The sequence below is a fragment of the Labeo rohita genome, chromosome 15 (genome assembly GCF_022985175.1).
Source record: "Labeo rohita strain BAU-BD-2019 chromosome 15, IGBB_LRoh.1.0, whole genome shotgun sequence".
NCBI classification, from domain to species: Eukaryota; Metazoa; Chordata; class Actinopteri; order Cypriniformes; family Cyprinidae; genus Labeo; species Labeo rohita.
The window spans coordinates 38,205,796-38,232,541 of record NC_066883.1 but is presented as its reverse complement, the minus strand read 5'-3'; the positions used below and the strand labels follow the sequence as shown (position 1 = coordinate 38,232,541).

Genomic DNA, 26,746 nt, shown 5'->3' with positions numbered 1-26,746 from the left:
ATTTTGGTTTCTCATTATTTTAAGCAGCTGTTGTAAGTATCTTATGCTCTTCAGAGCCTTACGATAATTTCCGATGGCATCACAGCTGTATTTATGAGCTGATGCTCTGCACTGTAAACCGCAACTACTTATTTCTGGTGGTTTGTGTTCATGTCGTTCCTTTCTCTTGCCTTCCAGCCAAAACGTGCTGTAGGTTTCTTATCTGCCTCAGACGTAAACGCGTCATTTCTCACTTTATTTGGGGGTTCGCACAAAAACCATCATTCATCAGGGAGAGAGCGTTCGGTAACTCGACTGATATAAGCGCTCGCTGTTGAACTCTGTATTGTACAGTTCACTTCCTGATGTTTAGCAAGTGACCATGGCTGACCGTTCGGGTTATTTCTGTCAGTTTGTACTTTAGAGAAGTGTTTTTTGCTTAGTGATGTTGATTGGCTTGTGTTTGTGCTGAGCACTTCTGATTACTTTGGATTATTCAAGGAATGCTTCAGTTGATCCAAGATGATTAGGAGTGTTTCTTCATCAGATTCGGAGAAAGTCTCACCGATGGATCCTCTGCAGTGAATGGGTGCCGTCAGAATGAGATTCCAAACAGCTGATAAAAACAACACAATTCACAAATAATCCACACCACTCCAGTCCATCAGTTCACATCTTGAGAAGACAGAAGACTTGTAATCGGTGCTTGATCATTGCAGATTTCTTTCCTGATTCAGACCAGACCACTTTTTCACTAAAGGAAGTGTTATTATGGATTATGGACTCGTATTTTAGTTAAAAACGTCTCAATAATGGATTTCTCAAGATGTTAACTGATGGACTGGAGTGGTGTGGATTATTGTGATGTTTCTATCAGCTGTTTGGACTCTCATTCTGACGGCATCCATTCACATCCATTGGTGAGACAGTGATTTGAATTACACGTTTCTCCAAATCTGATAAACCAACAAATTCATCTATATCTTGGATGATCTGAGAGTATATTTGAGTGTGCAGTGAATGGGTGCCGTCAGAATGAGAGTCCGAACAGCTGATAGAAACATCACAGTAATACACACCACTCCAGTCCGTAAAAAGACAAAAACTGTATGTTTTAGGTGAGAGACAACAGGAGATAAACAGTTTCACTGGAAAAAGCATTAGGGTTTATGGACTCATATTTTGGATTACTTGTGGATTATTGTGTTGTTTTTATCAGATGTTTGGACTCTCGTTCTGACGGCACCCATTCACTACAGTGGATCCATTGGTGAGACAGTGAAGGAATACCACATTTCTACAAATCTGATGAATAAACAAATTGATCTATATCTTGGACAATCTGAGGGTGAGTACATTTGAGTGTGCAGTGAATGGGTGCCGTCAGAATGAGAGTCTGAACAGCTGACAAAAACATCACAATAATCCACTCCAGTCCATCAGTTAACATTTTAAGAAGACAAAAGCTGAAATAAATCCATCAAGATGTTTTTAACTAAAATATCATACTCCATAATCCATAATAACACTTCCTCCAGTGAAAAAGTGGTCTGGTCTTAATCGGAAGAGAAATCTGCACAGATCAAGCACCATCTTTTGTCTTCTCAAGATGTGAACTGATGGACTGGAGTGGTGTGGATTACTTGTGGATTATTGTGATGTTTTTATCAGCTGTTTGGCTCTCATTCTGACGGCACCCATTCACATCCATTGGTGAGACAGTGATGGAATAACACATTTCTACAAATCTGATGAACCAACAAATTCATCTTTATCTTGGATGATCTGAGGGTGACTACATTTGAGTGTGCAGTGAATGGGTGCCGTCAGAATGAAAGTCCGAACAGCTGACAAAAACATCACAATAACCCACTCCAGTCCATCAGTTAACATTTTAAGAAGACAAAAGCTGAAACAAATCCATCAAGACATTTTTTACTAAGTCCATAATCCATAATAACGATTCCTCTAGAAATGTTTATTCATAAAGTCGTCACACAAGTAGATTCATGCATCTACAAGCTTTTCTACCTGGGTGGAGACAACAGCAGATGGGCTTTTTTAGTAGCTCTTTCTCAGGCTAAAAGGTCATGTTATCAGGGCATGAAGGACTGTTATTTACCCAATTGTTTTATCTAGAAGATATGCAATTCTGCCGTGGACTTGAGTTGTCTGTTTATGATAAGTACTGGTACAGAAGGTTTCTGCTGTTCCAAAGTCCAGTATCATTGTGCTTTCCATTGCCCCTTCTGACAAGGTGTTCAGATGAGCTGGAAAAGCCTCGTCACAGGCTCTGCTGCCGTTTTCACAATGCTGTCAGAAAGCAGCCGTTTCTGTTTTCACAATGACACATGAACTAGTGAAACTGCAGTCAACTCAGTCTGTCTGTGCTCTATAAATGTGTGTTCGTATAGAAGCTGCTGCCGCGTACATGCACGGATCATATAGTCTTTATTTTATAAGAAACCTTGCATTATTAACACTTCACGTGTTTGCTTAAAAAGATTTGCTTGGATAAAAGCATATGCTATGTAATGTATATTTTTAGTTGATCCAGAAATTACAGCATGTGAAAATGCAAAAAAAAGTCATGTTTTGAAAAAACATTTGTTGGTTAAAATGAGGATGTGAAAGCAGAAGAAAAGTATGAATCAGTCTGAATGAGTCTCTCCAGCATTCATTGTGCTGCTCTTTGGTTAGTGGTTATTCTTTAACATCAGGATGTCGTCAGTGATTTCTTAGCTAACGTCTCTCTGGATTTTCCTGGTTCTCCTGAGGTCGTTTGTGAGTTGGTGAAGCTTTACTTAGAAATGTGGTGGAAGTTACAGAGCTGAAGCGGTAGTATAAGCTTCATCATAACTCACTATTTAACAGATGTTTTGTTTTGTAAAGCTGATGGTCATTTGTTCCGCTGGTCACAGGAAGAGGCATTGTTTGACCGTCCACATGGGCCTGATCTTTAACACACATGAGGAAATGTGTTTCCACTCTGATAAATGTTCAACAAACGCTGCTCAGACACTGAAATAAACCTGTGAATTCCTGTATTCTCTGTAAAAGTAGAGTGAATGTCAGATACTCACCCTTTCTTCACATTTACACAGTGTTTGTCGTGTGAGTAAAAAACCCCTGCAGAATCTCTTTTACCGCTGTAGTAAGCTTGTTTACTGTCTGTTGTGTTCAAAAATTAGGACAAGTTTATCAGGCAAATATACTACCAGCTGTTTTTTTTTTTTTATTATTGTTTTTTTATTGTTTTTGACTCTTTTGCTCACCTAGGCTGGATTTATTTGATCCAAAAATATAGTAGGAATTGTAAAAAATTATTATAATTTAAAACATCTTTCGTCTGTCTGAACATCTGTTAAAGTGTGTTTTATTTTTGTGATCAAATCAGAATTTTCAGCATCATTACTCCAGTCTTCAGTGTTATATATTTTTGTTGAAATTGTGATATGAAGATAAAAAAAGAAGAAATTATTAGTTTTATTAATCAAGGAAGCATTAAATTAATAAATAAAAAGACATTTATAATGTTACAAAAGATTCCTAATTAAAAAAAAGCTGTTCTTATAAACATTCTAATCATCAAAGAATCCTAAAAGATAAAATGTATCACAGTTTTTCACCAAAATAATGTGCAGCACAACTGTTTTCAACATTGCTAATAATCAGAATATGTGTTGAGCAGCAAATCAGTATATTAGAATGATTTCTGAAGGATCATATGACTCTGAAGACTGGAGTAATGATGCTGAAAATTCAGCTGCGCATCACAGAAATAAATTACAGTTTAACAGATATTCACATAGAAAACAGCTGTTTTAAATTGAAAAAAATATTTCAGATTTTTTGCTGTATTTTTGATCGAGTACATGCAGCCTCGATGAGCAGAATTGACTTTCAGAAATATTAAAACATTTATTGTTTTTTTTTTTTCTGGTAGTGTTAATAAAATAATGTTTGATTTTCTAATTAAGCATTACACTTTGTTGTTGTTCATTCTATAGTTATGCAAACATGGATATGATTAATCATCATGTAGTATTATGTAATATACAGGAAGTTTTTACTTGAACTTGTTTATTCCGTTAAGATTTTATGTGACTCAAATTGAATGCTTCTGTCAGTGTGTTCACCTGATGAGTGACTCAGTACAGGTGTGTTGGTCGATTACTATCTGCTCTCATTGAACCTGTTGCGTCAAGTGCTTCTGAACTCAGAGACGTGCAGCGTCACGAACCCGAGACGCACTGTCCTAATCTCTGTCAGCGTCGGAATGGAGCTCTTATCTGTTTATCGTTAGCGTTGAATTCTCTCACTGACATTCTTTCACAATGAAGAAGTTCAGTCGGCTGTTCAGCAAACTGTCCTCTGATCTGAGTAATGATGAAGCTTCCTCTGTCTGCTCCTCCAGCTCTCCTGCAGATGATCCTTCAGACACGGATCGAGTCCCACACATCCCGCCTCGGATCATCAGACCTCAGAGCGAGAGCCAGAGGAGAGACGTCCCGCCGCTGCCACTCAAAAACAGTTAGTAGACAGATTAATTTTACTAAAGAAAACATATCATGACTTTAATCTTAATCTAGCATGGCTAAACTCACTTTAAACCACCAATATGACAGAAGCTGGTTTCTTTCATGTGTCATTAAAATAGGAAGTTGACATTTCAAAGAGCTTGTTCCACTTTTTCTAAATGGCCAATAGGCTTTAGTTTGCATCACATCTATAAATGTGATTGACAGCCTGCTGATGGTGTAGGGATCAGGGGCGTGGCTTTCGCATTATATGTAGCATCTGATTGGATGAAGGGTGCAACGTGACGTCAGCAACATATTTGGTTGGTTTTCTAGGAAGAGAAGCTGTTATTTTAGCAGATGAGCTCAAAGCTGCTTAAAGATGAAGCATTTTGTGGCTTATAGTTCTCATGCATTAATGCAACTGTGTGTGGTTTATTCACCGACGCGGTCGCTCTCAGTCTGTCTTAAACACCCCGTGAGAGAAAGACGGACGTAGATGGGCTGTGTTTGCTTGGGTCAGTGTACTGATAAAGTAACAACCGCCTAGAAACACCCTAGCAACCACCCACAACAGCTTAGCAACTGAACCCAGAACATCCTAGAACTGGCATTGAGAAACCGGAATGATTAAGTGAAATCGGAACCAAAATTACATTCCTGGTAGTTTTTATCATTGTTCTTGACAGCTCGTCCTTTTGTTGAGTATCTCTGGGTAAATAAACTCAGCTAGAGCTGTAGATCTCGTCAGACCAGCTTTTAGTCATCTGTAGTAGCTTGTACAGCTGATTGTGTGAGTGGTGTGTGTGCATGCTAGTATGTGTGTGTGTGCGAGTGAGTGTGTGACTGCGTGTGTGTGTGTTAGAGTGCGTGTGCGTGAGTGGTGTGTGCCACATGCGTGATTGTGAGAGAGAGAGTGTGTGATTGTGTGTGTGTGCATGTGTGAGAGAGTGTGTGTGAATGTGCAAGTGTGCGCAAGTGTGTGCATGTGTGAGAACATTTGTTAGTCATGGCCTAATGGCTAGAGTGTCAGGCTTGTAACCCAAAGGTAGCTGGTTCGATTCCCGCACCAGCAGGAATTGAAGGTGGGGATTGTGAATGAACAGTGCTCTTTCCAACTTCAATACCATGACTGAAGTGCACACACACACACAACGGTGAAATGGTAACGGACCAAGGGTTAAATGCCGCAAGGGTTAAGCAAGGGTTAAATGCAGAAGACCAATTTCGAGTATGGGTCACTTGACTATACATTGTCACTTTCACTTCATGATTGTGTGTGTGCATGATTGTGTGTTTGTGTGTGTACCTGGTATTTATCACGTTATGGGGACCAAATGTCCCCCACAAGGATAGCAATAATACCAGTAAATTTTTGACCTTGTGGGGACATTTTTTAGGTCCCCATGAGGAAACGAAACGTGTGTGTGTGTGTGCATGCATTATTGTGAGAGTGTGTGTGTGTGCGTGCATGCATGATTGTGAGAGTGTGTGTGTGTGCATGTGTGATTATGAGAGTACGTGTGAGCGCGTGCATGCGTGATTGATGTGTGTGCGTACATGCATGATTGTGAGAGTGTGTGTGTGTGCATGTGTGATTATGAGAGTACGTGTGAGCGCGTGCATGCATGATTGTGAGTGTGTGTGTGTGCGTACATGCATGATTGTGAGAGTGTGTGTGTATGCATGCATACATAATTGTGTGTGCATGTGTGACTGGGAGAGAGTGTGCATGCTTGATCGTGAGAGTGTGTGTATGTGTGCATGCATGATTGTGAGAGTATGTGTGTGTATGCATGTGTGATTGTGAGAGTGTGTGTGAGTGCGTGCATGCATTACTGTGAGTGTGTGTGTTTGTGCATGTGTGACTGGGAGAGAGTGTGCATGCGTGATTGTGAGAGTGTGTGTGCGTGTGTGTGTACTTGTTTTTGCTTCATTGTGGGGACCAAATGTCCCCACAAGGATAGTAAAACCTGAAATTTTTGACATTGTGGGGACCGGCTTGAGGTCCCCATGGGTACAAAAGCTTATAAATCATGCAGAAAGTTTTCTGTGAGGGTTAGGTTTAGGGGTAGGGTTAGGGTAAGGGGATAGAAAATACAGTGTGGACAGTATAAAAACCATTGCGCCTATGAAGAGTCCCCACAAAGATAATAAACCAGACGTGTGTGCATGCATGATTGTGAGAGTGTGTGTGTGCGTGCATGCATGATTGTGAGAGTGTGTGTGTGCGTGCATGCATGATTGTGAGTGTGTGTGTGTGTGTGTATGCGTGACTGGGAGAGGGTGAACATGCATGATTATGAGAGTGAGCACGTGGATGCCTGATTGTGAGTGTGTGTGTGCGTGCATGCATGATTGTGTGTGTGTGTGTGTGTGTGTGTGTGTGTGTGAATGCGTGACTGGGAGAGAGTGTGCATGCATGATTGTGAGAGTGTGTGTGCGTGCATGCATGATTGTTAGTGTGTGTGCTTGTGCAGGCATGATTGTGAGTGTGTGTGTGTGTGTGTGCGTGCATGTATGATTGTGTGTGTGTGTGTGTGTGTGCATGCATGATTGTGAGTGTGTGTGTGTGTGTGCGTGCATGTATGATTGTGTGTGTGTGTGTGCATGCATGATTGTGAGTGTGTGTGTGTGTGTGCGTGCATGTATGATTGTGTGTGTGTGTGTGCATGCATGATTGTGTGTGTGTGTGTGTGCATGCATGATTGTGAGTGTGTGTGCGTGTGCATGCATGATTGTGAGTGTGTGTGTGTGCGGGCATGCATGATTGTGAGTGTGTGTGTGTGTGTGTGTGTGCATGCATGACTGTGGGAGAGAGTGTGCATGCATGATTGTGTGAGTGTGTGTGTGTGTGTGTGTGTGTTTTTGTGACACATCAGGACACATTTTTATGCGTGTTCATTAGTGTGTGTGCATTCGTGACTGTGGGAGAGTTCATGCGTAAGTGTGTGCATGCGTGATCGAGAAAGTGTGTGTATGCGTAATTGTGCCAGTGTGTGTGTGCACATGCATGAGTGAGCGTGTGTGATTGTTTGTTATGCCTTGTCCAAATACCCACACTTGTGGTCTTGGCCACTTGAAAGCGTGTGCACGCGACGGGAAGTAAGTGCGCAAAAATGTCCCAGGCCTTAAACATGCCAAAGTGCAATGCAATGCCTTAACGCACACTAAATCCACACTATCTTGAGTACCACTCAGGAGCAGTATTCGAGGCTTAGTGTATCCCATCATGCATCATGTTCTGGAAAGAAATCGTGAAACATTTTGCCGAGATCTCGTGAGAGGTCACAGAAACCATTCGAGTGTAAGTTAAATATTAATATAATACTTAGATATTACATCTAATTTGGTAGAAACACAGTGTTGCACGTTTTATTGGTGCAAAGATGAGTAGTGGTGATACTTATTTAGTACAACATTTGCTACTGGTTTTTGTCACTTCATTAGAAGCGCCGCAGATAAAGTTGAGTCATCTGTTAAAGGCACTACTGAACAGACACTTAGACGGTGATTTGAAAATACAAAGTATTGAAAATAAAAATAAAGCTCACTTGTGGTCTCACTTGAACACTTTGGCCAAATACAAGATATGACGTCATAAGTGGTCAAGTGCAAAGACTGCAAGTGTGAGTATTTGGACAAGGCTGCGTGTACTTGTTTGTGTGTGTGTTGCTCTGCTGTCTTCGGTTTCTGTGTTCAGCAGTTTAGAGTTTTTGTCCTCAGAGATTGTTCTTCCTTTAGCGGCGTTTAGACTTTCCAGGTGACCAGATGAGACGCTCACATTTGGAGCGCAAACATCCTGCTTATCAGCGCTGTCTAACACCAACCCAACCTGTTCTCAGTGCCTTCTGGGAATGAGATCTTTGCCACTGTAGGACACTTACTATTAACGGAAGTTTAAATATTAATATTACTATGATTTTTTATTATTATTTATTTAAATAATGTTAGATTCATATTGCTAAAACATGCAATAGAAGATACAGCCTTGAAGAAACAGTCTTGTAAGAATTGCAAGTTCGAATAAGATGTTAAAAATCAGAAGGTCGAGTCGTGTGCTTTGCATTGTGAAATACAGAAATGTTGCACTGAAATGTATCTGTATCTTTGTCTGTTCCTGTTTCCCTCATTCTGTTCATCATGACTCCCTGTAGAGTTGGATTCAGATGAAAGTTCAGATGAATATGACGAGCGCGAGCCCAGCAGAGACGCTAAACTCATAGACATGGCCAGCAAGGTGCGTCGAGATCCTTTCACACACTGTTTATTCCCAACACCTCAGAATTGTCCAATAAGGACAGACGCTGTATGATTGACAGCTGCTTCCTCCAGCAGATGTCCTTGGTGGTTCCCAAGGCGGCAAAACCCCGCTACAACAGCCTGTGCAGCGATGACGAGCTACTGGACGATGACACCAGCTGTTACGAATCCGTATCTGTCAAGTGAGTCGCTTTTATTTTCCTGCAGTCAGCAATTACGCAAATGTGTACATTCCTGCATTGTTACTGTAAGGATGAAGTTAGTTCGTTGACGTTGATTTGGCAATTTGAGAAGTTTGTGTCATGTTGCAATGTGATAATGTAACACTTCCCTCTTTTGCTGATCTCCCCATCTCTCTCTCTTTCTCTATCTCTCTCAGGCGGGGTTCATGGATTGAAGATTTCTCTCCGATCTCCGGCTCTCAGAACAGCATCTACCTGCCCATCACAGGACACGTTAGTGCTCCGCCCCCTCGGGATGACCTCGCCTCCACCAGCGTCCCGGTTATTAAAATGGGCTGGCTGGACAAGAATCCTCCTCAGGGGTGCGTGCGTGTGTGTTTCACACTTTAGAATTTTAAAGAAACGGTCTTTTATATGACTCATTTGAACGAACTGACTCCCTAAACTGAATCAGATTTCCCAAACCTAAACATAAAGGACATCAGTTTTGGATTGTGTTTGATTTACTGCCTTAAAGCAAAAATGCATTTGCTGTACCACAGCGATGTACACGTTTTGAAGTATTTTAGCATTTTTACATGAATTGAAAATGTTTCATAACATTTATTTGTAATTAATTGTGAAATATACTGGCAGTTCCTGAGTTAAAATTTTTTTCTGCGCCAATTTTTTTTTCAATGTATTGTTTTATTTTACTTTATCGCTACTTATATAATTTTGTTTCAAAATTTTAACTCATCAGAGACTAATAGACAAATCTATTTTATTTCTAAATATGGAGTTTGATTTGGTCTTCCACGTGATTCCATGAGGAGACTCAATGTCAGTTGTTAAAAAAATTAAAGAGAATTTGTTTAATATTTATTCAAAACAGATTGGCAAAAAAGCTGTGAGATGTCCAAATACTGGAGTTTTTAAATAATATAATTAATAATAATAATAAAAAGTCAGTAAAAAAAAGTCCAATAAGAGGTGAAATTTACAAACAAAATACAATTTCTGTGATTATCTGAACTTTTCCCCTTGTTGGACTCATTTTTATTATAAAAAAATATATTAAAATATTTTCAGTAATTTTTGCATTTGAGTTAATGGTCACATGACTTGCAAATAAATAAAATGTTTCATCCTTTTTACAATTTTTATTATTTATTGCTATTAATATAATTGTTAATTTATTTCCATTTGTTTTGTTATTTAATTAAAAGCTTTCTTTAAATCACAAACCTTTTTGAAAAACAGTTAAACATTGATAAGGCACGAAAAGAAAACACTGAAATTATTTAATTTAGTGTGTCACATTCTCAAGATTTACACATTATGCATGTTAACATGCTGCTAAAGTGTGTGATTATACGTCAAAATGATATAGACACAAAATCAGATTTAGACACTTTGAAATAACACACTTTTATAGTTATATAACTCATCTTAGTGACTGAAGATTTCTGCCATTCTGTATTTGTAGTTATTTAGAACTAAAAATTATAACTGAATTTATTTGAACAATTCTGCAAGATCATTTAGTGGTGTAAATAAAGCACTAAATAAATGATAAATATATGTGATGCTGCAGATACTATTGATTCACTTCTACTGAGGCCAGAGCATTACTTTAACCACTGTGTGTGTGTGTGTGTGTGTGTGTGTGCAGGTCTCTGATCTACCAGCGGCGCTGGGTCAAACTGGATACTGAATACCTGAGATACTTCGACACTGAGAAGGTGATTCTGATTGGTTAATGTCACGTTTGCGGCGTCACTCTTGATGGCATGTGAAAAGACCTGATGTTCTTCAGTGTTTTATGAATGCATCTCACTTCACAAGGCCTTTAACATCCGCTGCTGATTAAACGCCTCTCTGTATGGGTGTGGGTGTGTGTGTGTGTGTGTGTGTGTGTGTTTGCAGGACATCTACTCGAAGAGAATCATACCAACAGCGTCCATCACCGGCGTGGTCACGGTGGGCGAGCAGAAGTTTGAAGTGGTGACGCACAATCGCACTTTCCTGTTCCGAGCCGAGAGCGATTGTGAGTGTACAGACTCGTGTGTGTGTGTGTGTATTGTTTAAAGCAGATGATAAAGTGTGTTTGCGAATGAGAGACACACTAATGATCAGTGAGGTTTTGTGGTCTGGTGAAACTAAAGTTCATGTGAACAACTGACCTCACAACACAAATACACAAGGACATACAGCACACACACAGTTCAGCACAAATATTAGCACAGTCTTTCTGGGAAAGAATAACTTATATTTAATCATTCTTTTTAATTATTGATTTATATATATTTTTTTAATTAATGAAAATGATGAATTAATTAAAATGATCTGACCCCACAACACAGAACTGTCTGGTGCAAAATAAACAAAATAAACTTCACTATATTTAACCTTTTTTATTTTATTAATAATAATAATATTAATAATATTACATTTTAAGTGTTTATTTTGATTCTTTTTCTTATTTTAATTATCACAAACATTTTTTTTCAGATGAAGAATAAACATGTTTTTTTATAATAATAATAATAATAATAATAATAATAAATTATTATTATTATTATAAAAAACATGTTTATTCTTCATCAGAAAAAAATGTTTGTAATAAATTTAAGTGTTTATTTTTTATTAAACCTGCACTAACAGTTACAGTTAAACACTAAAACAGTTTCAGCAGTGCAGTCACAGGATGTAAACGTATATTACACTTGTTAACATCAGCCTAGTGTGATGTTTGTGAAAACAGTCAATTTCACACAGAATGCAGGACGTCCGCTCACTGAAATGACTCAAGTGTGTGCAGAGTTCATACAAGGTGCTTAAATTTGACTTTTTGAAATATAAGGACTGAAAAACCCTTGAAAATAGCAATATTCCTCAAGAGGTACTTGAAAAATAAAGTGCTTGAATTATTGAAAGACAATGTATCTATGAAATAATTGTATACACACATATCTTTTTACACAGAATTCAAAAAACATTATACTTTTTTCAGTTATTTCAGTTAATGTCATAAAAAAGAGGAACAGACGAATCGAATCGATTGAGTGAGTCATTTACGCTGGAACAGCTCCGAATGATTCAAACTCGTGACTTCATCACATTCATTTGATTGGATCGCGAATCATTTGACTCAGCTCAGGCTTCAAATCGCATATCACGAATCATTTGTTTTAGATCGGAAGTTAGGAGCCGAATTGAATGATTCGTGATCCACGTTCCGAGTCCTGATCCGATGGTTCGCGAATCATTATTCAAATCGAAACTTTGAAGCGTGGATCGTGAATCATTTCGCGAATTGAATGATTCGCATTCCACTCTCCGAGTCTTGATCCGGTGGTTCTCGGATCATGAATCATTTTGCGAATTGAATGATTCGTAATCCACGTTCCGAGTCTTGATCCGATGGTTCGCGAATCATTATTCAAATCGAAACTTTGAAGCGTGGATCGTGAATCATTTCGCGAATTGAATGATTCATAATCCACGTTCCGAGTCCTGATCCGATGGTTTGCAAATCATTATTAAGATCGGAACTTTGAAGTGTGGATCATGAATCATTTCGCGAATTGAATGATTCGCATTCCACGTTCCGAGTCCTGATCCGATTGTTCGCGAATCATTATTAAGATCGGAACTGACTTCAGTGTCTGACTTACATTCCATAAGCTGAATCTGTTCTTCTGGAGAAAACTATATATGATGATTTTATGATTTTCAAGGGTGTAGAATTTAGTAGAGATGCTATGACACGTCCCTACCAATACCTATTTTAAATATTATGTGCTTTATTTCTCTTTCTCTTTTTGTTTAAGTTGACATCATTGCATACTTTGCATGTGCTTCGCTTTATTTTTGCCCTATTGTTTTATTAGTATATTTTATATTTTATTTATCTTTTTCTAGAATTTGGAAGATAAGACATTGTTTAATAAGTGAGATCTCTAATTAAAGTCTTTGAAAATCCAAAAAGTAGTGCTTGAAATGTTGTGGAATTTCATTTTACAGTATTTGTATGAACCCTGTGTGTGTGTGTTTGTCAGCGGAGCGGAGCGATTGGGTGGTGGCGTTGAAGAGCTGTGTCGGGGTGTCCCGCGGGCGGACCAGTCTGGATATGTCCTTTAACCCCTGCATGAACTACGAGATGAAGGGTTACCTGGAGCTGCGCGGCCTGCGCTCCAAACTCTACACGGTGGTGTGTGCCGATAAAGTCTTCCTCTACAAAAACACTGAGGTAAACTCTCATTCTGTCTGTTTTCAGAAACGAAACACTTTCATGCTTTACTACACAGTAATGAGTTTATTATTTATAATAATGTGATTATAGATACAGAATTCTGCATCAGCGTGTTTTTACGTTGCTCATGATGCTTTTTAATGGAGTCAGAGGAATCAGATTCATTTCAGTGAATCAGTTCATTGGGAGTTGTAAATTTGCATTTGTGTGTGTGCTGTTACATTTGTCTGTTTTATATCAACAGATGTTTAGTTACATCATTTATATCTGCATAGATTGGGGGTTTTAGTAAAATATGATAAAACATACAGGGTTCGTACAAGGTGCTTAAAGTCCTTGAATTTGACTCTTTAAAATTTAACGTCTGGAAAACCCTTGAAAACAGCAATTATTCCTGAAGACTTGAAAAGTGCTTAACTTATTGAAAGACAATGTATCTATGAAAAAAAGTGTTTAATATTTTAATAATCACATATCTTTTCATGCAATTAAAAAAAAAGCATACTTTTTTTTTGCGTGTTTTAGTTAATGTCATAAAACTATCAAGCTAAACCAGTAGTAGTACTGACAGTGTCGTGTGAACATGACTGAAGATGCAAAAAAGAGGAACAGACGAACCAAATCAGTTGAGTGAGTCATTTGCACTAGAACAGCTCAGACTGATTCAAACTCGTGACTTCTTTTTATTTCTATCAAAATAAGTTTGTCATCGCTTGGAATGATTTTAAAAACCATTACGTTGTGACATGATTCACTGTTTCGAAACGCTCCAGTCAGATCGCGTATCGTGAATCATTTGATTCAGTTCGGGCCTTCAAATCGCATATTGGAAATCATTTGATTTAAATCAGAACATCAGAGCGGGTTTGCGAGTCATTTGATTCAGATCGAAACTTTGTGTATCGCGAATTTAATGATTTGTGATTTGCACTCTGCGGTTCGAGTCCCGATTTGAAATGATGGTTTGGGAATCATTGTTCAAATCGGGACTTCGGAGCATGGATCACAAATCAATTGATTTAGATCAGAACTTCAGAGCAGGTTTGTGAATCTTTTGCATTAGATCAGAACCTAGGAGTGTGGATCACGAATCATTTGATTCAGATTGGGACTTTGGAGCGATTTTGCACATCGTTTTTATTCAGTAGAACATAGAAAACATTAAACCATAAGTGGGATTTCTAATTAAAGTCCTTAAGAGTCTAAAAAGTAGCGCTTGAAAAATCCTGGAAGCAAGCAAACATAGTAAACATAGTATATATTTGTATCGTGTGTGTGTTTAGGATTATCGTCTGGGAATCGGCATCACCTCCATCGATATGAATGTTGGAAATGTAAAGGAAGTGGATCGGAGAGCGTTTGATCTAACCACACCGTACCGCATTTTCAGGTGAGACTTTCACTTGCTTGTTCATGTAATGACTCGTTCATTCATTTGTTCGTTCACATTCATGTATTCATAACTGCTCAGCTCCTGTTCAAGATTCTGCCCGTCATGCATTCATGTTTCTGTTGATCTTATTTATGCTCTTTTTATCTGTTTTATTCAAGTCACTTTGTGTCAGTTCATCCGGCCAGCTGAAATAACTCTGTATGTGTGTGTGTGTGTGAGAGCTCTGGCCCCATCTCTCACATCTGTTGTGGTTTTGTATATTTGTTCTCGTTTGCAGAGTTTTTTCCTCTTTTGTGCTGCTCAGTGAATCTGAAGGTCAGATGTGACATCTGTGTGTGAAATGCACCAGTTTAACTCAGTGTACTTCAGTAGAAAACCCAGCGCAATTTATTTACATACCGCCAAAACAGAACTACTTATAAACGAATACAAAACGAAAATATAAATATGAACTGAATTAAAATAAATGTGTTACTCTACTAAAATAAAAAAATATCTATATATATTTGAATAAAAAATAAAAATAGAAAGAAAAAAACTCAACTACAAAAAGCACATACAATTACTAAAATTTAACAATTAAATTTAACTCAAAATATAAAATATTAAAAAATATTGTAAAAAAAAGGTCTTAAGTCTTAAGTGACCTTACGTAAAATTTAAGAACTTGAAGAAGTTTAAATCAGGGCAGATGAAGTGAAATTACTATAAATAACACTAATGCAACTAAATTAAAAACTAAAATAACTGAACTCTGGGAAACATGTGTCTCTGCTGATTTTTATGGGATGCTTCAGCACCATTAATCAGATGCATTTCTGACCCTGAACCACAAAACCAGTCATAAGGGTCTTTTTTGTTTTTATTGAAATTGAGATTTATTGGATTTATTGGTTTATTAGGATAGGGCGATATTTGGCTGAGATACAGCGATTTGAAAACCTGGAATCTGGCATGCAAAAAAAAATCAAAATATTGAGAAAATCATCAATAAAGTTGTCCAAATGAAGTTCTTAGCAAGCATATTACTAATCAAAAATTAAGTCGGAAATGTAGAAAATATCTTCATGGAACATGATCTTTACTTAATATCCTAATGATTTTTGGCATAATACAAAAATTTATCATTTTGACCCGTACAATGTATTATTGGCTATTGCTACAAATACTGGTTTTGTGCTCCAGGGTCACATGTAATACTGCACTATTACCAGAAACAGACAGCATTGGATATTTGTGCAGATGCAGGAGAGAAGTTATGTGATGTGTGTGTGTTTCTGTAGTTTTGTAGCAGATACGGACCAGCTGAAGGATCAGTGGGTGGAGGCCATGCGTGATTCTATCGCAGAAGCGTTGTCCAATTACGAAGTGGCTGAGCGCATCTGGGCGGAGCCGTCCAATCAGATGTGTGCCGACTGCAGCGCTGCCAAACCCGAGTGGGCGGCTATCAACCTGGCTGTGGTTTTCTGCAAGCGATGTGCAGGTAACGACCAATCACGATCAATGACAGCTGAACAAGCATGAGGAAAGCTGGTGTGCAACCTTTTGTATTATGTAAATTCATCATGCACCAACCACAATGAAAAGTGCATATCAACAAAATATATATAACAAACAATATAAATGATAAAACAAAAATAATCTAAATTCTAAATAAATCAATTCTAAATATTAAATATTGAAATAAAAAATAAATGAAAGCTAAGTAGATATAGTTAAAAAACAGTATTGGAATTTTACAGTTGTAATGTAATACAATTATTATTATTTTTTTCTTAAATACGTTTTTTTTATTACATCTAAATATTATAATGAAGCCTTATTTTGTTTTATTTAGTAATTTTTGTTTTTTATTTAATAATAATAATAATAATAATAATAATTATTATTTATTATAATCTAATAATTTAAAGTTCTTTTTCTTCTTATTATTATTTTATAGACATTTGATATATAATTGCAAAGTTGTGGCCAAATTATGCAGTTCTACATTTGAAATAAAAATTGCCATTACATTTTTCCCCAAATCGTGCTGCATTAGTTCTTCAGCTGGTCTGTGTGTTTGTCTGTGACAGGAGAGCATCGCGGTCTCGGCCCGAGCATATCGAAAGTACGCAGTCTCAAGATGGACAAGAAGGTCTGGACGGAAGATCTCATCCAGGTGCGTTTTGTTTTGCTGTTTATTTGTATTTTTCTCTGAGTCTTGAAATCCTTGCGTTTCTCTTTATCAGTCCTCTCCTTGTTTCCCAGCTGTTCCTCGCTCTAGGAAACGAACGAGCCAATCAGTTTTGGGCGGCGAACGTCCCGCCCAGCGAGGCCTTGAACCTGAACAGCAGCAGCGAGGACCGACGCCGCTTCATCACGGCAAAATACCGCGAGGGGAAATACCGCCGATATCACCCGCTGTTCGGCAACCAGAAAGAACTGAATAACGTAAGTCAGCGTAAACACAAAACACATAATATTTTATGGTTTGTGAATGAAATGAAAACTGTGAAGGACAGTCTGGTCAATGGGTTTGTACTGTCTTAAGCAAAACACTACTTGCAAAAACATTGCTTTCTTGCATTTGTGACTGAAAACCACTGCGTGTGACTGAAAAAATATTTGACTGATCTGGTCAGCATATTTGTGTTTGCGCTGAGGGGAGCTTCAAAGGTTTCTGTGTGTTTTCAACGTTGAGTAACGTATCACAGACATATCTGAGCAATCCTTTCATAAACAAAGTGTAAACAGAGATTGATTGTGCAGTGAAGAGAGCAATGAACAAAGATGAGTGACAGCTTTTAATGATTTTTAAGGGAGTTTAATAAACAACAGTTTATTAAACAACAGTTAAATAAACAAGAAATGAATATTAATCTCAAGTGAGTCGAAGTGAATCAATGTGAGTCAGTGATTCAATTTCAAGACACTCACTTGCTTTATTCCTGAGTGAATCAGCTGTTCGAACGAATCAAATGAACAAATGATTCAGCAATTAAATCAGTGACTTGCCGCCACCTACTGGCAGTTTTAGTTTCATTTTTAAACTTTTCAGTTATTTAAATTCCTATATTTAAAATGTTATGTTTAAAACATTAATCTCAACACAATTTAAATGCACTCACGCCACCTCGGAGCCTCATTAAACATCAGAAAATACACCTACAAGCCACTTTTGTGTTTTTCTGTGCCACCTCTGTAGTACAAATTAATTTTGTTAATACTGATTTCATTTTATTGGTAACTTATGCTGTTGTTTTAATTAGAAATTTTAAAACACTTGTAAAATATAATTTTAAAAAACGATAACATACTTTTAATAAAGTTAGAAAATGCCATTACAAAGGAAAAAATAAAATTCCCCTTTAAATCACTTTAGGGAGTCAAATATCACCTCGTAATGAAAAGGCTAATTTTTTTTTATCAGATTTTTGAATTATTGATTAAAACGTGCTCTAGAAATATTTACTGTACTGTAAAAAAAAAAAAAAAAAGTAAGCATAGAGCCCTGATAACTGAATATTAATCAAATGTATTGTTGTGATGCAAAAAAAATTGCTCCTGGTTTTGTGGTCCAGGGCCACAAATACTGGCATTAGTTCAAGTCTGTCATCTGAGTTTGTTCACTGTGGTGTGTGTGTATGTGTGTGTGTGTGTGTGTGTGTGTGTGTGTGTGTGTGTGTGTGTGTGTGTGTGTTACAGTGAAACAGTGGTATTTTTGTCATGTTTAAGTGTTTGATGTTCCGATGTCAATCAGTTCATGTGGGATTTACGGTTAGTGTTGGACTTTATCTAGAGTCATCACCATTGTGTCTGTGATGAGCACTGATATATGTGTGTGTGTGTGTGTGTGCGTGTGTGTGTGTGAAGTTCTGATGAGATGATTCATTTGTACGAACACTAACACACACAAATACACAGGAAGCTTTCACTGCAGTCCACCAAAACAACACAAAACCAATCACAGCGTGATGTGATCTGCTTCCTAAAACACACACACACACACACACTTATGAGCTCCCAGGATTCCTCTGTGCTGTTTCAGTGGGAAGAGAAGAAACAGAGAGACAAAGAGTCCATTCACTCACATAAAGAGAGACGGATGAGAGAGAGACGGGCTGATGACAGACAGACAGACAGACGCAGCAGAATGCTCTGACATGTGATCTTTAACTGCATTATGATGCATCATACAGAACTTTGTGAGTGACCTTTGACCCCTACCCATAGTTTTGCATCAGTGGTTTTTCTGCAGGATCCAGATTTTATATTATAGTTTTCTCCTCCCTTTAAAAGTTGATGTATATGTGTAATTTTGTTGAATATCCATCTTCTGTTTTGAGTCATTCCTGCATCAGATTGCTAATCAGACTGAAAGATAGCGAGAGAGGCAGTTTCAGGTTTGTTGATCAGACTGTGACTAAGCTCCGCCCCCAGCTCCTAGTGCAGTGATTTATCAAGCCCCGCCCACTCATTCATAGGCTCCGCCCACACCACCCCTCTCTGCCCTTCATTCTCTCATTCTGTTGTTCAGTCGGCCGTGTTTCACGTTAGTGTGTGTTTGTGCATCTCTGCACTGTTCCTATATCTCTCTCTCACACACACACACACACACACACTCGCACACCTGACCTTTGAACTTTCAGCCTCGTACCAGTCAGCTGGGTGAGTTGTTGCAGCATTTTCTGTTGTTTAAAATGGTTTGGGTTTTCTCAAATGTGACTTGTGTGCATTATTTTCTAATAGCGTGTGTTTTTTCAGAAGAGTGAGTTTGTGGATGTTCTAAGTCTGTTTTTAAGTGTGTGTGTTAAGTTTGGTGTGTTTATTTTAAATCTGTGTTGTAAGAGTGCTGTAAGTGTGTGTAAATGTTTTTTTAAGTGTTTGCATTTAAGTGTATTTTAAGTATGTGTTATAAGTGTTTATGTTGATGTTTTAAGTGTTTTCTAAGTGTGTTTTGCTGATTGAAGGTTTTCTGCATCTTTCACATGATGTTAGTTACATTTACTGGAAGACACACACATCACATTAGACACATGTGCTCTGTCTGTGTGTGTGTGTGTGTGAGTGTGTATTTGTGCTGCAAGACTAAGGAATGCTAAGACAGACCCACCCAACAATATACAGAGCGAGAGAATGAGCAGGAGACCATGATTGTGTGTCTCTTCACATTCTTTCTGTAGCAGCAGTTTTACCTTCCTCAATGGATGGCTTTGTGTCTCTCACACACACACACACACACACACACACACACACACACACTGATTTACTAATGTCTTGATGAATGAGTGTGTTTCTGTTCTGTGTTAATGTTATGCTGGTATGTGTGTGCTTGTATTGTGTGTTCATGTGTGTTTCAGTATGATGTCATATGTGTGTGTATGTCGTGTGGAATTTCTCTCCTGCCTGACACGCTTTTCTTCTCTTTTTTCTCTGTTTTTCTGTGTCAAAGTGCTCTGTGTGTGTGTGACAACCTCAAACACCTCCTTTTGTGAACATTCACAGCTGTAAAAACAATATAAAACGTTTTTTAACTGAAGAAATGCCCCAAAGTTTTCTGTTGCGGTTAGTTTGTGGGTTAGTGTTTTGTTGTAGTATTTAACTAACTGTATATAAAAACAATAAAGTGTCTATGTAATCTGCCCACTTAGGTAACTAAATAAACGTGTGTGTGTGTGTGTGTGTGTGTGTGTGTGTGTGTGTGTGTGTGTGTGTGTGTGTGTGTGTGTGTGAGAGAGAGAGAGAGAGAGAGAGAGAGTGAGTGAGTTTGTGTCCTGTTGTGGAAGTTGTAATGACAACATCCTGATCACTGTATGTAACGTTTCTCTTTAGTTTTTCCTGCCTGCTGTCAGATTAATTCAGTGTGTGTATCTGATTTAATCTGCTGGAAACACACACTGTAGGTTGTGTAAGAGGTTTGTGTGTGTGTGTGTGTGTGTGTGTTTCCATTACAGTCGTCTGGAATCTCAGTGCTACATGTTATAAACAAACACGTTCACACACGCTGGAGGGGTTTCTTGTGTTTGTGTGTGTGTGTGTGTGTGTGCGTGTGTGTGCGTGTTTGTGTGTGTGTGTGTGTGTTTGTGTGTCTCATATATTATTAAACCATCATTGATGACAGGTTGATTCTGATTGGTGTTTTTGCTTGTTTTCATTTTCATGCTAAAAGGTGATTTGCTGTTGTGTGTCTCTGTTAAGTTTTGACATGTTTTTTGTGTTTAAATGATTCTAGACTTATTTTAGGTGGTTTCATCACTTCTGTTTTCTTCAGGAAATGCTTGTTAACTTTGCTTTTGTTTGGGTGGAGATTGAAAGTCTGTAAATTACGTTGCTGACTGTCCGAGAATAAAAACACGGAGGGTTTAGAAATGAAATTAGGTGAAATACACAGTACTGCTATTTACTTGTTTACAGTCACTGTATTCACTGATGTTACTGAAGGACAGACATTTACAGCAGGTTTGCAAATAAAAGCTTCAGGATTGAATGAATTATTAAATTTGTATTTTTTATAATTAATAATAATAACTAATATAATTAAATTTCTTTTTTTTTATTTTACAGTACAACTGCAATTTGTAGAAGTAATATTTATTTATTTTTGTAATGTTAAAAAATAATAATAATGATTATTAAATAATAATATAATAATATCCTTAATAAGGTTTCAGCAGCAATTTGAGAGCAATCTTCATATGTGATGAAACACTGCAAAATCACCACACATAATATTGTTGATTATGCTAGAAACATGCTAGCAGCATGCTATTAATTTGCTAATCATGCTAGAAACATGCTAATGACATGCTAATCATGCTAGAAGAATGTTAATAAGCTGTTAGTCATGCCAGAAAACATAGTAACAACATGCTAATCATGCTAGATGAATACTAGTAGCTTGTTCGTCATGCCAGAAAACATGCTAGCAACATTCTAATCATGCTAATAGCATGCTAATCATGCCAGAAATGTGCTGGCAACATGATAGTGATGTGCAAGTCATGTTAGAAACATAATATAAACATGCTATTAACTTGCTAATCTTGTTAGAAACATGCTAGCAACATGCTAATCATGCTAATAACATGCTAATCATGCCAGAAACATGCTGGCAAAATGCTAGTGATGTGCAAGTCAGGTTAGAAACATAATTTAACTTGCTAATCATGTTAGAAACATGCTAGCAACATGCTAATAGCATGCTAATCATGCTAATAGCATGCTAATCATGCTAATAACATGGTAATAACATGCTAATCATGTTAGAAGAATGCTAGTAACTTGTTAGTCATGCCAGAAAACATGCTAACAACATGCTAATCATGCTAATAACATGCTAATCATGCTAAATGAATGTTAGTAGCTTGTTCGTCATTCCAGAAAACATACTAGCAACATGCTAATTATGCTAATAGCATGCTAATCATGCAAGAAACATGTTGGTGATGTGCAAGTCATGTTAGAAACATACTATCAATATGCTGTTAACTTGGTAATCATGCTAACAACATGTTAATCATGCTAATAACTTGTTAATCATGCTAGAAGAATGCCAGTAACTTGCTAGTCATGCCAGAAACAGGCTAGCAACATGTTAGCAACACGCCAGTAACATGCTAAACATGCAAGTAACATGTTAATCATGCTATAAACATGTTAGAAATCATGCTACAAGAATGCTAGTAACTTGTTAGTCATGCCAGAAAACATGCTACCAACATGCTAATCATAATAGAAGCATGCTAGTAACTAGCTAGCCATGTCAGAAACATGCTAGTAACTTGTTAATCATGCTAGAAACAGGGTAGTAACATGCTAATCATGCAAGTAACATGTTAATCATGCTAAAATATGCTAAACATGCTAGAAAAATGTTAGAAACATGGCAACAACATTCGAATCATACTAGCAACATGCTAATCATCTAATCTATATAAAGTTTAAAACTTCAAGCTTTTACAGCTGCTTTAAACTTTCAGGCTAGACTTTCTCAAGCCAACCTAAAGTTTGTCTAGACAAACTTTTTTATCTAGTAATAATAATAAAGTTTCATGATAAGGTTGTACATGATAACAATTGCTAATTTATTGCAATATAATATTTTGTCTTGTCGGGCAGCTCTATATATTTAAATGTTCAAATAAAAAGATCAAAATAAAAAATACAGCTATATATTACTTCGTTTACATGCATGTCATGTGACCTTTAAGCAAATCACAATACTGTGAAGATGTAAATATGTTGTGAAATTATTGAAATATTAACGTAAGATCTCAGGGCGACTTCAAGTAAATATTTGACATCTAAGAGTTTCGGCTGACAGAAAAAGTTTGTGAGTCACTGGTGTACAGTGTGTGTTTGAGCCCAGGCGAGTCTGGTGATGATGATGTCATCGGTGTGTTCGTTTGCTTTATTGGCCGCAGATGGTTTCTGGATATTTGCTTATTTCAGGGAGATTACTGTCTGTATTTTTCTGCTTGTGTTTTTAGGATTATGTACTGTCTGCTTCTCCATTCCAGTGTATGCTTTACACACACACACACACACACACACACACACACTGTCTGGTTTGGGTGGATCCAGACCTGTGGTTTTATAGCACTTTTAACAGACGCACAGACAGTTACATTGATTTGGAAACCCAAGGCACACACACACACACACACACACACACACACACACACATACTCCAGATCTGATATACACTACCGTTCAAAAGTTTGGGGTCAGTAAGACTTGTAATAGTCTTTAAAGAAGTCTCTTATGCTCATCAAGGCTGCATTTATTTAATTAAAAATATAGAAAAAAAACAGTAATATTGCAAAATGTTTTTACAATATAAAATAATGTTTTTTATTTTAACGTACTTTAAAATAGAATTTATTCCTGTGATGAAAAGCTGAATTTTTATCAGCTGTTACTCCAGTCTTAAGTGTCACATGATCCTTCAGAAATCATTCTAATATGCGGATTTATTATTCGAATGATCAATGTTGGATAATATCAACAGTTGTGCTGCCAAATATTTTTTGGAACCTGTGATTTTTTTTTTTTTTTTTTTTTTTTTCAGGATTCTTTCATGAATAACAAGTTTAAAAAGTACAGTGTTTATTCAAAATATAAATATTTTATAACAATGTAAATTATTTATTTAACTTTTAATAAACTTAAAAAAAAAAAAAAAAAGAAGAAACAATAAAAATGTACTGACCCCAAACTTTTGAACGGTAGTGTATATGTATGTATATACGTGTGTGTGTGTGTGTGTGTGTGTTTTTCATTTCATTTCATTTTATTTAGAACAAAACATAATTTAAAACAAACTAATATATATATATATATATATATATATATATATACATGTGTTGCTGTGCCAACAAAAACATCCCAAAAAAACTTCATACAGTACAAAAAAAAAAATGTTCGAAAAGGAGTGAGATGAAGCTAAAGCTTATTTATTCCCACCCCCTATACAATTCCGAAGTTCCCTTATATCTTTTAATTATACCAATATCTTTGTAAGAGAACAATTCCACAAAAACTAAACACCAACCAAATAATTTCTTCCCAAAACAACCAAATCACCCATTCTCATACAATCCACCTTTTAACCCCCACAACTCTCACAATCACCTGTGTATATCCACATAGCCTTTAAGTAAACTGGTTTTATACAATGTTTTAAACTGTTTAATGTTTCTACAATGCTTCAACACATGCTCCAAACCATTCCACAGCTGCACCCCACAGACAGAGATACACATACTTTTTAAAGTTGTTCTTATTTTAGTATTTTTAAAGTTTGACTTTTCCCTCAAATTATACCCACCCTGCCTTTCCAAAAACATTTTTTGTAAGTTACCCGGAAGTAACACATTTCTTGCTTTGAACATAACTTGTGCAGTTTTAAATTTAACCAAATCAATAAACTTCAATATATTTGACTTCAAAAATAATATATTTGTCTGTTCCAGATATCCCACATTATTAATAATTCTGATTGCTCTCTTTTGTAATAAACATATTGGTTGTAAATTGCTCTTGTAGGTATTTCCCCAAATCTCTACACAATAACTCAAATACAGTAATATAAATATATTATACAAAATATGCATTGATTTGTTATCCAAAATATATCTTGCTTTCTTCAAAATAGCTATAGTCTTAGCCAATTTTGCTTTAACATACTTTATTTGAGGTTTCCAACATAACTTATAATCTAAAATTACACCAAGAAACTTATTTTCATATACTCTTTCTATATTTTTATTAGCAATTTTCAATTCAATTTGAGGATTTATTTTATATCTTCCAAATAACATAATCTTAGTTTTACTTATATTTAATGACAATTTATTTACATCAAACCAATGTTTTAATTTATTAATTTCAATTGTCATCACCTTCAAAAGCTGTTGTAAATTATCACCAGAACAGAATATATTTGTATCATCTGCAAATAAAATAAATTTTAATATATTTGATACTCTACACATATCTTCAATATACATTATAAACAATTTTGGACCTAAAACTGATCCTTGAGGTACACCACAAGGTATGTTCATATATACAGATTTATGTTCACCAATTTCTACAAACTGTTTCCTGTTTGTCAGATAACTACTTGCATGTTGTGTGTGTGTGTGTGTGTGTGTTTTTTTGCTACATTGTGGGGACCAAATGTCCCCACAAGGATAGTAAAACCTGAAATTTTTGACATTGTGGGGACCGGCCTGCGGTCTATGGAAGTCTATGGAAAGTCCCCACAATTCACAAAAACAAACGTGTGTGTGCGTGTGTGTGTGTGTGTGTGTGTGTGTGTGTGTGTGTGTGTGTGTGTGAGTGTGTTGACTTCAGGTGGGTGGTCTGCAGCAGAGCAGGGGAATTCAGAGGACACACAGGAACATTTCTCAAACACACAGTCATTTCAGACATTTGTTTTTTGATTATTTTCCCCTACACTTACATTTATATGTTTGGTAACTTTTAGCTTTGTTTAGTGTTCGTTCTGCTGGACTCAACCCAATGACCGTTGTGTAACGAACGTCATGATGCAGCAGCTGATGAGTCACTTGTAATGTCAGTCAGAAATGTTATATTTTTGTTCGTCCGGATCATTTCCAGCCACTCTGACGTGAACTTTGAGACACTTTTACCACATTTACTCTTATCGTACCTCCTTGTGCAGGAATAGTATCTGTCCTACTTCCTCCTTGTGACCTCACTGCATTTCTGAAATAACAGCATGTTGAATATTTCTGGGCTTTATCGTCTGTGCGAAGGACGTTAGTTTGATTTCTGTCTGTGTTATTGAGAAAGAGACTCATAGATTGTTTTTAAATGAGCTGCGATTTACACAGATTACTTTGTGGGTCTGGTTTCATTTACTCTGTGTGCATCTGTGTGTGTGTGTCTGTGTGTGTGTGTCCTGCTGTGATTATGGAGGTTGATTTTCAGCTGTCCAAACATCCTCTCACTTACACAATCACAACACAGTCTCTTTCTCATTTAGGGATGGGTCAGGATGGCCAACTAGTCATCCACCAACCAATAATCAGTTGCTTTTTGAGTCATTTTAATTTTTTATTTTATTTATTTTTTTAAATGTATAATTCAATAAAAATATTAATATTATATCATATTATTAATTTTAATGTTTTTATATTATTATTGTAATTGTCATTAAACTCTCTTTATGTGTGTGTGCATACATTAAAACAACATTAAATAATTCAAATGAATATAATTTAAAAAATATAATTTAAATTAAATATTTAAAATACTTAAAATCTGTAAATTGACTATTTAAATATTTTTCAGATAAAATTTTATTTAAATATAGATTTTAAAAAAAAAGAATATTAAATATTTTTTAGTATTACTGTTCTTATAATAATCATTAAAATGTGTTTAATAAGATTAAGTTATCACTTGTATTATAATAATTTTTAATTTTAATTAATTAAATATTAAAATACTTTTTTTTACAAAATCTGTAAATCAATTATTTGAAAAAATAATTATTAAAATATTATATTATAATTATATAATTATTATATAAGCAATAAAACATTCTGAATATTTTATTATATTTATATGTTGAAAGATAACATTTAGGGTTCATTACTCATAATGACCCTAAAGCAGCACCATTATACCGCGGCCAGCTAAAACAAAGTCTTGAAAT

At 36.4% G+C, this 26,746-nt stretch overlaps 1 protein-coding gene across 6 annotated transcripts in view; it reads left to right on the top strand.

Moving 5' to 3' along the window:
- LOC127177619 (arf-GAP with Rho-GAP domain, ANK repeat and PH domain-containing protein 1) overlaps positions 1-26,746 on the top strand; it is a 66,374-nt gene that overhangs the window by 18,708 nt on the left and 20,920 nt on the right. For 5 of the 6 annotated variants that reach the window (XM_051129991.1, XM_051129990.1, XM_051129986.1 and 2 more), the window contains 11 exons: positions 4,397-4,512; positions 8,657-8,739; positions 8,835-8,944; positions 9,142-9,306; positions 10,599-10,668; positions 10,853-10,973; positions 12,988-13,178; positions 14,465-14,571; positions 15,858-16,057; positions 16,650-16,735; positions 16,825-17,007. In XM_051129991.1, the coding sequence (XP_050985948.1) occupies positions 4,397-4,512; positions 8,657-8,739; positions 8,835-8,944; positions 9,142-9,306; positions 10,599-10,668; positions 10,853-10,973; positions 12,988-13,178; positions 14,465-14,571; positions 15,858-16,057; positions 16,650-16,735; positions 16,825-17,007 (1,432 nt within the window). The remainder of the gene's footprint in view (positions 1-4,396; positions 4,513-8,656; positions 8,740-8,834; positions 8,945-9,141; positions 9,307-10,598; positions 10,669-10,852; positions 10,974-12,987; positions 13,179-14,464; positions 14,572-15,857; positions 16,058-16,649; positions 16,736-16,824; positions 17,008-26,746) is intronic. The other variant, XM_051129987.1, reaches the window with a different exon arrangement.